This window comes from Sabethes cyaneus, chromosome 1 (assembly GCF_943734655.1).
Source record: "Sabethes cyaneus chromosome 1, idSabCyanKW18_F2, whole genome shotgun sequence".
Classification (NCBI taxonomy): Eukaryota; Metazoa; Arthropoda; class Insecta; order Diptera; family Culicidae; genus Sabethes; species Sabethes cyaneus.
The window spans coordinates 23783177-23800908 of NC_071353.1; the positions used below are offsets into that span (position 1 = coordinate 23783177).

At 40.8% G+C, this 17732-nt stretch overlaps 1 protein-coding gene across 2 annotated transcripts; it reads left to right on the plus strand.

The window, feature by feature from the left end:
* The first annotated feature begins 127 nt into the window (after positions 1-127).
* Positions 128-12320, plus strand: LOC128732993 (putative high mobility group protein B1-like 1). 2 transcript variants are annotated; one of them, XM_053826512.1, is made up of 3 exons: positions 128-220; positions 11534-11637; positions 11765-12320. In XM_053826512.1, exons 2-3 carry the CDS (start codon positions 11575-11577, stop codon positions 12065-12067), a joined length of 366 nt encoding a protein of 121 aa, XP_053682487.1. In that variant the 5' UTR covers positions 128-220; positions 11534-11574; the 3' UTR covers positions 12068-12320. The 2 variants fall into 2 exon arrangements, with proteins under 2 accessions (XP_053682487.1, XP_053682486.1); XM_053826511.1 differs by lacking the exon at positions 128-220 and adding an exon at positions 9509-9772.
* Positions 12321-17732: the final 5412 nt, after the last annotated feature.

Consider the following 17732-nt stretch of genomic DNA (forward strand, 5'->3'; position numbering starts at 1 on the left):
CGGACCGGCTGCTGCTACGCTTCAGCGACTGCGCCTTGCGTGGCTTCGAAATCCTTTCAGCACCGGTGCTGCCCCTGGTGGGCCGAACTGGCAACAGCGCCCCTGCTGTCGCGAACAGACATTTATTTTGTACACGCGTCTCGCTTACGCGCATTCAGAAAACGAAACGTAACCATGCAGACGTAGTGCGATTCCTAAAATCTGTAGGGTAACCGTATTGGTAAGTGAACAATTTGTAATGGCCGACATAATAATAAGTTTTACAGGCAGAAAAATATCAAGTACAAATGATGAGCAACTCAATTTACGTTGCTACGTATGCTTTTATAATAGCAGTAACAAAAATACAGGTCTCAAACCTATTTTACGTTGAGCAAACGAAGGAAAAGCGACATCCCCCCAGATAGGTTACAATCTTTTTTCTTCGTTGCGCTCGCTTGGTTTGCCTTTTACCCGAAAGTTGTTTATGTCCGACAGATGGACCGCTCTGATTGGTCCGCGTAGCTCCAATCAGCATCTCACACTTTTCACCGCGGCAAAGTTTATGTTCGAAACCGTGCCACTGAACTGGGGCGTTGCAATCGTTCCGGAGAATCACTTTCCCGATTCGAGCAGTATGCCCATCAACTCATCTGCAATACGTGGTAGAGTGTAGGTGCCTGTTTTGGGGTCTGTTTCACACACACCTTATTCCAAAGGAGAATATTTTTTAATGCATTCGTTGATTTATGATGCACAAGATTTTGAATCTGTTAAAAATAACTTAATAAATAACTGTTCATTAGTTGAATTGGGAGCAATTAAAATTATACCTACATTTACGCAGTAATTTATCCTGTTTGGTTTACTTACGAATATTACCCTAATCAGTGACTTGATTCACCATTTGTTATCAGCAGTCGTGTTAATTTGTATATTAAAATAAATCATATATATTCAAAGTGTTAGATAAATATTACATGCAAATAGGACAGTTAGAATTATTCATTCATTTATTTGCAAATATAAGTATTATCAATAGTCATTCATTTATTATTGCCACCAATCGTACTAATAACAATTGCGGTTTATAAATTGTTTTAAAGTTTTCCGTCTGTGTAGTGAGCTAAAATCGCTATCCATGAGTTCCATGACTCAACTCCTGATATTTGATTAGTAGATTCTATTCTTCCTTCTGCGTTTTATTACGGGAGCCACACACATCAAGTAAGACTTAGAGTAGCTAGAGATGTGCAGTTTTATTGCGTTATCAAGTAAAGCTTAAAGTATTATCTAAAGTTTTAGAAAAAGTGATAATGGGTTTGCGGTCGCATTAATCACGTTTTTACGGCAAAAAAAAAATCTACACGTTGCTGTGAAGTGAACGTGAAGAGGAATTCTGTGCTATAAAGTTTACCCATTTGAGATAAAGATGAAATATAGTTACAATAAATATTCATTGTTTCATGTTTTCTAAGTATTTTGAAAGATTTATTCACTCAAAATATTTTTCACATCGAAATTACGGGAAAAGTTAGGTGAATATTTTCTATCCAACTTTTCCCTCCCGTACTGTTCACCTGAACTCAACATAGTTTGCATTAGTATGCGTGCATTTACGTGGAAATCAGATAGATGATATTGTATTTTCCAATAATGTTCAACTGAAAGTCACGTAACTCCCTGTAGAGAAATTTACGTGATTTTTAACGTCCAAAGGACGCGTGCATTATTTTGCGTGTTGGTTGATGAGGTTGTATTGGAAAACCACTGACGAGGAATGTGGAGGAGACGTAATAAGTTCTACAAATTTTCCACAAGCAATAAGCACAACGTCAAATCAATCCGAAAAAGAATTGTAAAGTCATTGTAATTGTAATTGTAAAGCTAGTAAAGCCATGGATATAAACGTGCTTCAGAACTTGACCCTTTTTTATCGACAGATTTCGCCGCCGGTTATTAGAGTACAGGAAAATTACGGGGCTAGTGCAAAGATCCTATTAACTCTGTAGCGGCACTGTCCAGCCCAGATTCGAACATGAAATTCTGGACTTCTATCAGTTTTTTTTATAGAAAATGGACGGCGTGTGCCCCGGCTCATCAAGCTTTGTCGAGTCAGTTTCACTTTGGGACATATCTCAACGGATTGGCGGAAAGTAAAGGTGGTATCTGGCATACCTAAGGCAGATAAAAAAGACAAACCCATGCATAAGGCTTTCAGACCAATGAGTCTGACATCAACGCTTCCTAAGTTGATGGAGATTGTCGTGATTATCCTGTAAAACTAGCAACACAGTCAATCAATAAAGTTACGTTCCTCCTGTATACGCGTGTCGTTAACCGTTATGTGTTCGACAGGGTACCCGGGTACCTTTTCAGATTTCAAAGTAAGAAATTTTAAAGTTTTCTTCGACCCAGGATACTGAAACTCCGTGACATCTCAGAACTCGCTAAATTACAACTTTTTATAAAATAAGTTTTCATGTAGCACTTAAGGGGGAGGAAAGGGAGAGCTTCGAAATTTTTTACCCTTTAAGTGCTCGACAAGGGTACCCGGGTACCCACAAATTGAAATGCTTGTAACTTTGGCAATATTTGACCGATTTGGACCAACTTACCACCTAAAGATTCAGAAACTTATCCACTTCCAGTGGGGTTACAACAGAACCGGAAGTGGTTCATCTGGTTTCCGGAAATCCGGTATTCCGAGGATGTGTTCCGGAATTAAAGCTAAAAAGTACTGAAAAGGATTTTTCTATCTTCGCTAAAGAGATAGAAGGTTACTGTCTTCTGGAAAAATTCTTGTAATAATATGCTCTAAAACCTTGCAGAACCCGTAAATGTGTTATATTGAAACTGAAGGAAATAAAATTTTTATTTCACTTTTAGGGGGATTAATCAAAATTTGAATTCCATCAAACAATAGAACTTTTAATTTCAAGAAACTCTTCCAAAGCCTTCATAAACCTAAAATCAAGTTTTCCCACTCAAAACTGTAATGCGCACGTTTATGTGGTTTTGGACCACTGTGAAGCCCCACTGGAATATGTTCCGGAATGGCCATGCCGGGGCAAAATCATCAGATAGAGTCAAAACAATGAGAGACGACCTTCCGGAGTAATTTCATGACTATAGATACCCAAATTGCCAGTGTTGCAAGCCAAACAGTTCTGTGGCCACAGGAGGTCCCACGGGAACTTGTCCTAGAATGGCCATTCCGAGGATAAATCATTATACGGTTTCAAAACTATGAAAAATGACCTTTCGGGGTCATTTGAGGAATTTTGGATACCCATATTACTATGATTACATCAAAAATCTTAAAAAGTGCCTTAATTCCGGAACACACTCTCGGAATACCGGATTTCCGGGAACCAGATGAACCACTTCCGGTTCTGTCGCAACCCCACTGAAAGTGGATAAGTTCCTAAATCTTTAGGTGGTAAGATGGTCCAAATCGGTCAAATATTGCCAAAGTTACAAGCGTTTCAATTTGTGGGTACCCGGGTACCCTTGTCGAGCACTTAAAGGTGTTTTTTTTTGTTGAACACATAACGGTTAATATAATCCTTAACATTTTGGCGACGAGTGATTAAATTTGATTCGGTTACCGCCGGAAAAGATTAAATTCGGCGTGGGGGAAACGGTTTACTTTAGTAACAGTGCTTGTAAGCTGATCGCGTTAGGCTAAACGATTTTACACCGTAATGCGTATCGATTGCGTCAGCGAGTGGACATAACCTAAAAGCCGAAAAAAAGTGAAGTATCACGATGGAAAATAACAAAGCAACGCTGTTACCGTTCGATACATCGGATGTGTCCTCTATCGGTACTCGATGGAGGAGGTGGAAATGGTCATTGGAATTATTTTTGGATGTAAATTGTATCGCTCTTGCATCACGCAAAAAGTCGTATTTGCTACATTTTGCGGGAGCCCAAGTGCAAGATATCTTCTATGATGTCACGATGCTGCACCGCCACAAGGATCGGATGTTTATCGTGAAGCTATTAAGCTTTTAGATAATTATTTTGCACCGCTGGCCAGTATTCCATATGACTGGGTTGTGTTTCGTAATATGAAGCAGAAAGAGGACGAATCTGTAGAAAAATTTGTAGCACGTCTGCGGGAGCAGGGCCGGCTATGTGATTACGGAGCAGCACTAGATATGCGAATCACAGAACAGGTGTTCGATAAATCGTACTCGGATGATCTTCGCGAAGCTATCTTAAAGAAAAAGCTCATGACAGTTAGTAAAATCGTCGACGAAGCAAGAATTCTGGAAACGGTTCAACGGAACAGAATTGAGATGAGAAAAGGTTGTGTGTCATCTGAAGAGAGCGCTATTGCTTTTGTAAGAAAAACGAAGAAGAAAGAAGTTTGCTTCCGCTGCGGCAATTCTGGGCATTTTGCAAACGATAGAAGTTGTCCCGCGAAAAATAAATCATGTGACAAACGCAAATTGGTCGGTCACTTTCGCAAGATGTGTAAAACAAAAGTAAGCTCCAAGTCGAAACTTTCAGCCAAATCGAACAAAGAGAATGTAAGACAGATTCAACGTTGTGGTGGAGAAAGCAGTAGCGAGTCAGACATTGATAATGATTCTGACGATACCGATGATGAAAGCGAAGTAAAGCAAATCCGCGCTACTGGTTTAAATCATGAAAAAGTGTCGTGCTCTACCGGTGGAATTCAATTGGATTGGTTGATTGATTCCGGCGCACACGTAAATGTCATCAGCCGCAGTGCCTGGCGTTTTTTGAAGCAAAACGGCTGCAAGGCAAGTGCAGTTACTAAATCCCGAAACTACCTTCGAGTGTATGGAAATGGGAAGCTAAAAGTCCATCGAGTCGTTAAAACAACCATTGCAACGCGTAAGAAAATCGTTCAGCGGGAGATCTTTGTAGTAAAAAATGAAAAAGGTGACAATTTATTAAGCAGACAAACCTCAATTGACTTGGGTATCCTTGAGATCCATAGTGAAGTGTGCAGTGTAAAGAAAACAGAGCTAGCGGCAGGAAAGGTGAAAAACTTTCAAGTGGAAATTCAAATTAATAAAAGTGTTGTACCCGTACAGCAGCCATGTCGGCGCTTACCTATTCCGCTCCTGGAACTAGTTGAAAGCAAATTGGAAGACCTGCTCAAAGAGGATATTATCGAAGCAGCGCCGCTTAAAATAACGTGGACATCTCCTCTACTGGTAACACCAAAGGACGGCGGAAGAAGTGTACGCTTGTGCGTTGACATGCGGCGAGCTAACGAAGCGATTATTCCAGAACGCCATCCTTTGCCAACGTTCGAAGAAATAATGCCGAACTTGAATGGGTGTAAGTATTTTAGCAAAATTGATTTAGTAAAAGCTTTCCATCACATTGAACTAACCCAGCTTCACGAGAAATTACTACGTTCGTGACTCCCAATGCTTATTATCGATATAAACGGCTAATGTTCGGCATGAGTTGCGCTGCTGAAATATTCCAGCGAGAGATTGAGCGAATTTTAAAAGGTCTGAGAGGAGTTAGAGTCCTTATCGACGACATTCTCGTATTTGCTAAATCGAAGGAAGACCACGACTCGAAGCTTAATGCAGTGCTGGACAGACTAAAGGAGGCTGGTTTAACAGTAAATATGCTGAAAAGTGAATTTTGTAAAACGAATGTCAATTTCATGGGTCATACGCTATCGGAAAAAGGGATCTTGCCTATGAACGACAAAGTTGATGCTATCCAGGCTTTCCGACGACCACAAACCCCCGCAGAAATGCGTAGCTTTTTGGGACTAGTGAATTATATCGGGAAATTCACTCCAAAACTTTCGGATACATCAGCACCACTGCGAGAAATGACGGTCAAAGGTGTCAAATTTATTTGGACAAGTGAAAGAAAACCGTGCTTCGAGAAAATCAAAAGGATTCTTTGTAACCCACAACATCTAGGGTATTATAATCCAAAGCATGAGACAACGTTAATCACGGATGCTAGTGACAATGGCCTTGGGGTGGTTCTGTTACAGTCTGCCAATGGAATATCCCGAGTAATTAGTTACGCGAGTAAGAGCTTGTCGAAGACAGAGAAAAAGTACTCCACCCTAGACAAAGAGGCCTTGGCAATAGCTTGGGCTGCCAAACGCTTTAGAATGTACCTAACCGGATTAAAATTTTCAATGTTAACAGATCACAAGCCCTTGGTCAATATTTTCAATATGACTTCGACACCAAACCAGCCGCAAGAGCGGTGGGTGCTGAGGATGCAGGCGTACCGCTACTCTATTCGTCACGTTCCTGGAAAAATTAACATTGCCGACCCACTTTCAAGGCTTGCGGAAATCTTTGATAGTTAAAGGTTCGATAAAAAATCTGAGGCAGAATTGTGTGCTGTAGTAGAGGTAAACAAACCACCAGTAGTGGCAATGGCTGAAATTGTCCAAAGTTCACGTGAAGATGAAGAAGTCCAGAAGGTGAAACTTGCCCTACAAAATGCCAACTGGGGAGAAAACATTAAAGGATATACTCCTTTCAAAAATGAATTGTGTTTCGCCGGAGATGTTTTACTACGCAGAAATAGAATCGTCGTGCCAAAAGACCCACGTGAGGTAGTCCTGTCACTGGCACATGTTGGGCATCCCGGACGGGAGAAGATGAAGGGAAGGTTGAGAGTTGCTGTTTGGTGGCCTGGCATGGACGTACAAGCAGAGAAAGCTTGCAAAGAGTGCTTTGAATGTCAACTTGTGTGTCGGTGCGAAAAGCCAGAGCCGTTACGCGTTCGTGAATTACCTGTAACTGCATGGTATTACGTCTCAGGCGAGGCGTTTCGTGGGCCCCTTCCGGATGGATACTATGTATTTGTTTTGATCGACCTGTATAGTCGATTCGTCGTGGCGGAACCAATGAAATCTACTACTTCAAGCGACGTTATCCATTTTTTGAAAAATATTTTCTCTCGGATGGGACTGCCAACCATATTGACCTTTGACAATGCAAAGAATTTCAGTAGTCAACAGCTCCAGGATTATTGCGTGGACTGCGGAATCAAGTTAACTCACACGACTCCCTATTGGCCCTGCGCGAACGGAGAGGTGGAGCGCCAAAATCGGTCTTTCCTCAAAGTCATAAAAAATAGTAAACACCAGGGCAAAGACTGGAAGGATGCTCTTCAAGGGTATTTATACATGTATTCCTTAACACCACATTCCGTAACAAGAGTTCCACCTGCACAACTGATGTTCGGCAGAAGATTTCGTGATGTGATTCCGCATTTCCAGCCCGAAGTGATTGGTGACAATAAAGAAATGCGTGATCGTGACAAGATTTATAAATATCAGGCTAAGATCGTCAGGGACAAAAAGGTTGGAGCAAGGGATTCGCCTATAGCAGTTGGAGATGAGGTGCTAATGAAGAACCTACTTCCGCAGAATAAGCTGGCTACAGGTTTCCTGCCAACCCCAGCTACGGTAGTCGAACGGTATGGAAACAGTGTGACACTCGAAACGGAAAAGGGACAAGTGGTAAAGCGAAACACATCACATGTTAAGCCTTTGTTACGTCCATCTACCAAGAAGCAAGTGTTCGATACAGAAGAACTTCCAGTCAGCGACGAGATGAATCATCAAAATAGGGAAGCATGAATGCTCCAGCGGCCGCATAGAGAAATTTCTCGCCCTAAGCGCTTTGATGATCATTCCCTTGAATAATACTTTATAAACAATTAAATGTTTTTTTGAACTTCAAATTAGAGAATGAGAGATATGTTGTGATTATCCTGTAAAACTAGCAACACAGTCAATCAATAAAGTTACGTTCCTCCTGTATACGCGTGTCGTTAATATAATCCTCAACAGAGATAATCCCGGATAACTATATCGGCAATAAGTTTTAAAAGAATTCTTCATTGCATGAAAATCAACATACATGCCAACCAGGGCTTCAACCGATCCTTTTTCCTACCGCATTCACACCACCGCGCATTCAAATGCACACCCTTCTGTTTAGTGATGGAATACGAATAATGCTATGCATAACGCCACTAGCAGCTTGCTCAGTCAGTCTCCGTTTTGAACGGTAGACCGAATGCATTTTAAACCTTATTAACATTTTTGTTTCGATCAAGTTGCCTTTACCGTTTGGAGCAGCGAATGACTACAAAACAGTCAAATGACTGGCAGTCACCACGCTAACGAAAAGCAACCACGCTATCGCATGATTCAATACTACAAAAAAAAAACAACCACTACATGTTCATGGAAGAAGTCGGTCGGACTCCGTCCAATACAAACGAACATTTTGCTTGCGTCGGACCGACTCCGGGTGACAAACTATCACTGTGAGCAGCCGATTTGGAGACAAAAAGAGAAACGTAAAAATACGTCATCTTATGCTTCCGGTCAGTTTGCAGTTTAGAATTCTTCGATGTGACGCAAAACGGGAGACCGACTGTTGACTTTGCTTGAGAGGTCGCATGAATTATAAGACGGCAGCAGCGCTAGCGGCAGATTGACAGGATTCAAAAAACAGTCAAATGATTGTTCAAAAGCGCAGGTTGAATGCGGAAAGCGTATACATTCACGCAGTCACATGCAACTTACAATCCCTTTTCAAGCCCTGATGCCAACACAGTAAATCTACGGAAACCGAACTACACTGCTTAGTGACGTTAATTGAGAAATCGTTCAAATATCAAGAGACGACACTTTGTGCTTCTCTAGATATTGATGGCGCTTTCGATCACACGTCCAGCACTTTAATTATTACCGCTCTCTTTCAAAACGGAATCGATCACACTAGCATGAGCTGGGTTCAAGCGGTGCTTTCGAGCACAGAAATCACAGCAGCATTGGGAGATACGTCGGTCACGATTTCGGTGATCAAAGGATGTCCATAAGGAGTTCACTCCCTCTTGCTTTGGTCACTGGTGGCCGATGCTTTTCTTTACAATTATTATCTTACGCCGACGACGGTAGTACTTATCGTCAGAAAAAAGAATGACGCAGTACTGTCAAGTGCTAGGAGCTCTAAACACCACCGTGTGATGGTACTTACAAGAGGGGCTTAATATAAACCCCACAAAAACAGTCCAGTTGTACCAATCATTAGGCGAATAAAACTTACCATAACTCCCGCTATACGGAATGGTGCAGGCAGAGCTTCAGCGATGAAGTCAAGCACTTCGGAATAACTCTGGATGAAAAACTGAACTGGGCTACCCTGCTAGATTATGCTGTTAGGAAAGCAACTCCGGCTATTTGGGCATGCAGCTCATCTGTGGATTGAAACCTCGATTAGCCTTTTGGTCATATACTATTATGGCACGGGCTAGGCTAGGATAACGTATGCTACAGTTGTATGGTGGCCAAAGATGAACGAGGTGACAGCCAAGGTCAAACTAAACAAAGTTCAGCACCTGGCGTGTCTTTCAGTTTCGAGTGCCATGCCTTCATTACCAACTGTTACCGTAGAGTCAATGATATGCTTGCTGCGTTTGCATTTGCATCTTCATGTGAAGAAGGAAGCTGAGTTTGGCTCACTAAGGCTGCAAAGAAATAAAACTATACTCAAAGGTGAAACCAAATGGGTCATCTTCGCATATTGCGAGAGTTAAATCTAAATCGTTTGGTAAATTAAGTGTCTGACTGCATGATGGAACCAAAGCCAATGTGGACATTTCATATGAAGTGATTGAAAGTGATAGGAAACTCAGGTCCGCCAAATTAATTTGAGAGTACAGGACAGCATTAAGGAAGCTCGCTCCGGCCAACACAAAGTTTTATTAATTTGTACGGCCAGTCATTGCGAAATAGATGGTAAGACCAAGTCAGCGCACAGGAGAGAGAAAAAAGAAAAAAAATTCAATGCGGTGCGCTTTTATTAGATGGTTTTGAATACTCAACTGTAGTGACATATCATATCAGGTATGGGTTTTACACCCAATGATGTAAAAACTATGTTGTAGCGTTATTTAAGGAATATTTATGATTTTCGAAATGCTATCTTTCTCGATCGCACCAACGCTGTTCGATGCTTGCGCTGCTTCGGCCTTAAATAGCGAAAACGTAGGAGATCCAAGATTACTCCCCGGGGGACGCCGGAAACATTCGTAAACACTTCAGATCGAAAAGCAAATGTTTGCATTCAGATCAGTGTAGATAGCATCAACTTGTTCACCGTTGTTCATTATGCGAACGCAGTGATGCAAATTCGGTAAAATTTGTCGCAACGGATGTGCTACAAATGTGCAAGCAGAGTGATATCTGTTGGTATTTAATGGTGATAGTTTTTTTAACAGAATATGAAGGCCCAAACTGAAGTTTACTGAAAAAACTGGCTCCTTACCCTATAAAATACTTGAAACTTTAGGCTACACTCAAAATAATCCACACGTCCTTTCCACGGGAAAAATCACGTAAATTTCTCTACAGGGATTTACATGACTTGCAGGTGTTGTTATTGGAAAAAATAATAATCTATCTGATTTTCACGTTTACTCATTAGTATGCGTGCGAACTACCTGAAAATCACGTAAATAGTACAGGAAAAGCTGGGTGGAAAATATTCACATAACTTTTCAGGTAACTTCGACGTGAAATTTTTGAGTGTATAATTTCTTACGAATTTCTTACGTTTGCTAAAAATGAGTACCGAATTTTGAGAAAACAATCTATATTGTATATAATCATTATCAATCGAAAATTATATAAATCGTTGTAACAATTACAATGATTAATAACTTATTGTTCATATTTGTTTAGCAAATCTTGCCCTTCTCATCTTCATCCAACCGATGGTAACTGCAAAAACATCTTCATGCAATCCATGGTAACTGCTTTAATTTGCTTAAAGGGGAGAGTTTCGGCATGCCTTGGATAAAATGTTATGCTACCCAAAAATGCGTAGGCACAACCAAGGGCAAGGGACGCTGGGAGAGGATAAGCGATCCGAACTGCTACACTATTATACCGAAGCCAGAGAATGAAACGACCGACAGTAAAAAAGTCAGAGCTTTCCAGAGCTTTACGTACAACACGAGAAGGACTATTTTCATCCGCCGTGCTCTCTTTTTCTCGGAAAAGCCCTGCGCGCGAGGGTGCATATATGGTGGTATTCGGAACTGAGAAGAAAAAGTCTTCATCGAATCCCTCAACAGCAAGCATAAGAATCGTTCCTCCGTTTGAGAACTTTTTCGGCATCCGGCACCAGATAGGAAAGGTGAGCCTTGCGGAAAAGATTATTTGTAGCTGGAAGTGGTGGGCGGTTTCGATTAGGGATTAAAGAAAATTGCTGGTAAGACGTGTAACATTTAAAAAATGTACGAGATTAACTGGACACGAGCGAGTTCCACGCGAATAATGAAGGTTAAAAAATGGATAATTTTTCTGCCCCGGTTTGAAGCTGGCAAAAACCGAATGGCGTCCGGCTGAAAGCTTTCTCTGGCAAAGCAAAGAAAAGTGATGCTGTGAAAACGTTTGATAGGTTTTTCTTCCTGTTTTTTTTTTCAAACTGCATAATTTGGTGAAATAAAATTTTGAAATAACAAGTGTTTTAAAAAATATTTTTTTATGTTCCAGTGAGGTGAAACCGGTTATTAGAAATTACTCAGGAATCCAAAATGTCGGATACAGAGGTCGTTGAACCGAAAAAGGGTCGAGGCCGCCCTGCCAATCCCGAAAAGGTAACATACGAGAGAATAATTGCGACCCACTGGATGTATCAGTGAACTTTCGCTTTTCCACGATTTTCCTTCTCCAATCGTTTGTTTGAATTGTGAACCGCGCCCCACCTGATCCCTTTCATTGCAGAATAGCGTTACTCCCAAAAAGCGTGCACGCGCTGTGTCGCCAAAGGAAAAAGCAGAAGAGAAAGAGAAGGAAAAGGACAAGGCACTGGCTTCAGATGAGGAGCCATCGGTAAAGCGGGGCCGAGGCAGGCCTAAGGGTACAACAAAAAAGGCGCCAAAGGCTAAAAAACCGGAAGCAAAGAAAGGACGCGGCAGAGCCAAAAAGAAACCCGCTAAGGATGAATCCAGTGAAGATGAGGAAGACGAAGACGACGAAGAGAATGATAGCGAGGATAACGAGGAGAATGATGAGTCCGATTCCTAAATCACTTATTTGAATATATTTAATGAGCCACCGCCGATTCAAAGCAAATTTTGTATCATCCTACGCACCGTGACAAAATAAAATTAATATACATAATTGAGAAAACAATCTACAAGCAACATACAAACAGATATGAATTAAGCAAATGACGTAATACATTTATCATTCGATGTGACTCATTACTCAGTACAAGCTGTGTTCCATGAAAATAGCAAAACAGCGACGGTTTTTAAATGGCATTCTTTGGACATTAGTAGAGAAAAATAAAATCATCTGAGTTTGAACAAATACAAACAAAAGGTTTTGTATGCACACAACTCCGTCACAATCACATCCGAAAAGTCTTGTTTTTTCTGGATTGTTTCCATAAAAGATAACATTTTTCTTGAACCAGAAGCAAAAGAAAAAACTATCGCAAAATTTTCAAACTAACTTTTTCAATTTTTCTTTGGAGTTTTCTGAAAAACTGCTTCAGATATTTTTCTTGGATTGCTTCTGAGTCTTGACTTTTTAAAATAGGCGATCTCTCAGAAAAGACAAAGGTAGGGTGAATTTGGTGCCTAATGGTTTTTAACATATCTACAGAATGAAGTCCAATGTCCATGTTCAATTTTAACGAATAGCGATAGATTTCCCTTGTCACAGAGCTTGCACTGGAAGACTTTTGTGAATCCTCACTATATATGTCCAAAAGCCACATTTTTTCTTCGGTTGCTCTAGTTGAACGATTGCTAGCTCATAGAATGCTAGAATATAAGGACATAAGAAATGACTTCTCATTGCGCTACACTCACTACCATTTCAAAAATTACAGCAAAAACGGCACCAGAAGATTAGAACCTTGCTATTTATTTCCAAATGATAACCAACATGAATAACTATGCAAGCCTGGAATTGTAAATGTCGCTATTATTTTGTAAAAAATGAGTGATCTTTTTGCGACCACTGGAGTAGCAACCTCGTAGTGCCATAAATACAAAAGACATAGCAATCCCGAGCAAGGATTGACAACAAAAGTATATCAAAATTGTTACATATTCTGCTGTTGATATCAACTAGAAAACATGTTTTGTTACCAACTCAAAATTGCACTTATGATGTATCAGACTTTGCTGTCATTTTGATTTCATTTTTATTGAAAGAAAATGTGTTGGCAGATTCTATATATGATGTAAATAAACCTTCAATATTTAAATTAATCTATTTTCACTTAAACTTTTTTCTGGTAAAATGTTTGGTTCAAATTATATGATGATAGCAAAATGATGATGATATGATAGTAAAATGATAACTAATTCTGCTTTCCTATTAATATTGTGTGACAGCAAGATTAGTATTCCGTTTGATATTTTTGATAGCAAAAGTAGTATTCAATTTAATTTCACGGCGTGGAATTTTTGCAATTAATTTTGATATTTTAACCGCTAAGTCGACCAAAATGAAATCACACCGAGTATTCAAAATCCGTTACATCAAGATATCAAATTTTGTTTTCAATTTGCTCTAAAACCCTGCTCGGGATGCTGACCTCAACAACACTGTAGATAATAACTAACTCTATAAGTGTTCTGTATATAACTTTTTCAAATTCTGCTTGGCTCAGCTTTTTTTGAATAATTGTGGTATGCAAGGCTATCCTGCACTGAGTGCATCCATTTCGCTTATTGTTTATTTACTAGTACTTTTTGTATGCCAGAAGGGCATTGGGTTAAAAGGCCATTGCGACAGTCTTAATGATCGTCTTTTGTGGCAGGCCCCGATTGCTATTAGTTACTACGTTCTTAGAATTAGTACTGTACAGACTGAAATCTATAATAATTGCCTTATGCTAATTTTAAAACGATCTCTCCATACATGAAAATCGAAAACTTCTAGATTGTTTAACAAGCTAAAGCATTTCTCCAGCGGATGGTTTTGTCCAAAAACAGTTCTATGCCTTACAACATGGATTAGCAAACGTTGGCGGGATCGACGCGGTGGCACGAAAATTTCGCAGGAGGTCTGGCAATCAATCCGGTTGCTCAGCACGTCAAAAGCAAACATTCGTTGAAGGTATACCACCCAGTTAGCTTCGAAGTACGATGCTGGTCTAACAAGCTAGCCGTCGTATGTTCGAATCTCGGCTAGGCGGCTTGCTAGTTAGAGTCAATAGGATCCTTGCACTGGCCCCGTAATTTTCCTGTAACAGCCGGCTGCGAAGTCTGTCGATAAAGAAGGGTAATGTCTAAAGACGGTATAAACCCATGGCTTTTTTAGTTGAAGGTATATGCGTCATTGATGCAAAGACTCCAACCTTATCAGAAGGCATCTTTGTTCGTACGGCAGTAGTCTTTGCGGGTCGTTCCATGGTAGTCATCGTAAAGCTAAACGAACGAAACAGCGTTGCACTCTTTCAATGCGAGCAATGTGAGTTGCGTGCCCAGATTTAAGCAGCATATTCGAGGACACTTCGTACAAGAGAGCAATAGAGTGTCTTCAATACGTAGATGTCACAAAATTCACGAGCGTTACGCCGGATAAAGCCAAGCCACAGACATAACTCTTGGAAGAAAAAACAACAAAAATTATCGTACCTCACATTTAGACTGAACACTAGCACCATCTATGATCGACATTCCCAAATATCAAATAGCAACGTGGGTATCCCTCGAAGTAGTAAGTGTTTTTATGGGGAATTCCACTTCTTTCGTCAAAAAGCGCCACTTTGACCAAAACGGAGACATTCCCAACTAAGCCCAAATTTGAAATGACGGTTTAATCTGTACGATGAATGGAAAACAAGTGTTATGTCTGTTTGTCTGTGGCCAAGCATAGCAAAAGCCTTGGAAGTTGTCGCACTAATGTGTTCGTTGAAACAGAGTTTGCAGTTCATCGTCACTTCCAAGTCTTCTATCAATGCAACACGATCCAAGCTGAAACCGTTTACTGTGTAGTAATAAGTAACCTGCGTCGGCGTTTTAGTAAAACTTATTATTTTGCACTTTGTTGCGTTCATCTCCATGCCATTTAAAACACACCAACTGGCTATATTATTAATATCTTGCTGTAAAACAGCGCAGTCGACCCACGAGCTGATGGTTCGGTAGGTCTTTAGGTCGTCGGTGTACATAAGGTAATGAGAGTGAATTCGGTGGCTCAAGTCATTCACGAACAGGATGAAGATTAAGGGACCAAGGTGACTACCTTGTGGCACGCCTGATGGTGTTGAAAAACTGTTTGACTCCGGTCCGGTCTGGGACCTTTGGATGGGTCAAGTGAACGCTGTAAACCGATTTGAAAAAAGTTGCGAAGAGTTCGACAGAACATTCTGCTCGTTGCTTCCATCGAAAGACATCAAGTGAAATCGACTGAGTATCTTTTATACTGTCGAGGAATCGCCAGAAAGCGGACGGATCCGACTTAACCTCGTTTGGCTACTCAATAGAGTATTACTAGGTATGACCACGTGGAGGCGCTAGGTAGGGGCCTGGGATGGCTAGAGCTATATTGGACGCTCCTCATTTGCCTTCCCCATTTCATACTTAATCTTGCTTCAGATAGTATTGGAGCAAAAATAATTTCCTGTATATCAGTTATTTATTATTGAATTCAAGATCTATTCTTACACAAATGTAGCATTTTCTTCATACTTTTAAGAAAAAATACGGATAAAACTATTTGTCACGGTTTCGAAGGAATTCTCGAACTTTTCTTGCAATATGGCTCTAAAGCGGCGCACACTTTCTTCGTCCATTGTTTTGGCTATCTTATTCCACCAGGTCTTCATCTGATTGATGTCTTCCCTTTGCCTTGAGTCTCCTCTTCATGATTGCTCAATATATCTCAATAGGGTGGAACTGGGGGCAATTGGGTGGGTTAAGGTCTCTCGGACCAAACTGGACCTCTTTCTCTGCATACCATTCTTGAACGACTTTGCAGTAGTGACAGCTTGCCAAATCTGGCCAAAACATCACGGGATGGTGGTGGGATCGAATAAACGGCAAAATTCGTTTTTGGAGACACTCCTTTTGGTACAGTTCCGACGTCATAGCCTTTTTGTAACGAAAACTTTCCTTTTTCTGCCACAGCTGCATATGCCCTGCCAAATCATGAATTTTCATGCAAATTTGTCGGCAAAAACAAGTTTAAATTTGCCAGAGCCGTTGCAAATTAATATTTTTAACTTGGCATTTGCCCGAAGTCAGCCTTGACATAGGTTTCATCGTCCATCAGAAGACGGGTGTCGAACTTGGTTAGCACCCGGTCGTATAGCTTTCGAGCACGGATTTTGGCCACATTATTTCGTGTTATGGTTCGGTTTGGCTGTTTGCTAGCTTGATACGACTTGATTCCTTCCCGGAATCGAATTGTCCTCACGGTACTATGGGCAGCACCGAATTTTCTAGCCAAATCACGGTCTGACAGATTGGGATTCCACTTGATGGTCTTCAAAATTTTACCTCGCAGTTTCCGATCGACAGTTCCACTCCAAAGATTGGCTTGATTAGCTCGTCGTTAATGTTTTATACCGTTTGATAACGCGCCATACGGTATTTCTGGTCAATTTCAGCTGTTTAGCTAGCCTAGATGTCGACCACAATAGATTTTTCAAAAAATTGTGCACAATTTGTTCCCTTCTGTCTACTTCCATGTTGTTTGTATACAAAATACAACAGTCGTTTTGCGAAATGTCAAAAATACATAGCTGAGGCTAACAAAATTTCCGACACGTGGGCGCCAAGAACTTCCAAATCCGTCCACCAAGAGTGCCACAATATGAGCAAAACTTTGTTCCATTTCTAAATGAAGCAAGCCTTATCATCTTGTACGAAACCAAGATTTCGAAGATGATATTTGCTTGGACAATGACAGAACATTGACCACGAGACCGGTAAGCGTGTTGATATCTTTCTTATTAAAACTCAGCAACGTTTGAGTAACTCTAATACACGGCATTATATTTTTTTGATTGGTTGAGATTGTACGAGAATGTCCGCGAGTCTTTACGGAGAATACTGCAAACGTTTTCAGAAACGTCCTTGAGAGACCCGAGTAACTGTTTTCCATATGCGTCTAACCGTGTCCGTCGCACGCGTTGATCTAGTGTGCTATGCGTGATGTATGAGTTCGAGCAGTATTATAGCAAATATAGCAAATATTTCGCCCTCGTATTGAGAAAGTACTAAAACGCAGCTCAAAACACCTACTTTGGAAGATACTTGTCAGACTGTTGGTAAAATATGGACGTTTTTGCTTCGAAAAAACGGTTGCTCGTGGTGTCTCGTAACGCTGGAGTGTGTCATAGGCATTTTACACCAAAGAACGAATTGGAGAACGGTTCCAGAGCTTTAAAATGTTGAATAACAGCAATCAATTTTATCACGCTTTTTTAGGAGAAACTCGATAAAATGGCGATTTGCAGTTACGAATCGGGCTTTTTACGGCTTACGCAGTCAAGCTCCGAAGTTCCGTAATTTGTAAATTCGCGCAAAACTGGCGCTCTACAGAACACCCGGAGGCCTCGTACGGACATGAATCATGGGCTCTAAAGAAAGCTGACTGACGAATACTTGCGAGCTGTATCAAGTATACAAATATGCTGATATAGTGAAGAGGCTACAATGTGGCAGCTTGCGGTGGGCGGGGAACGTGATGCCCGACAAGGTAGTAGCCTAAACTATTTTCA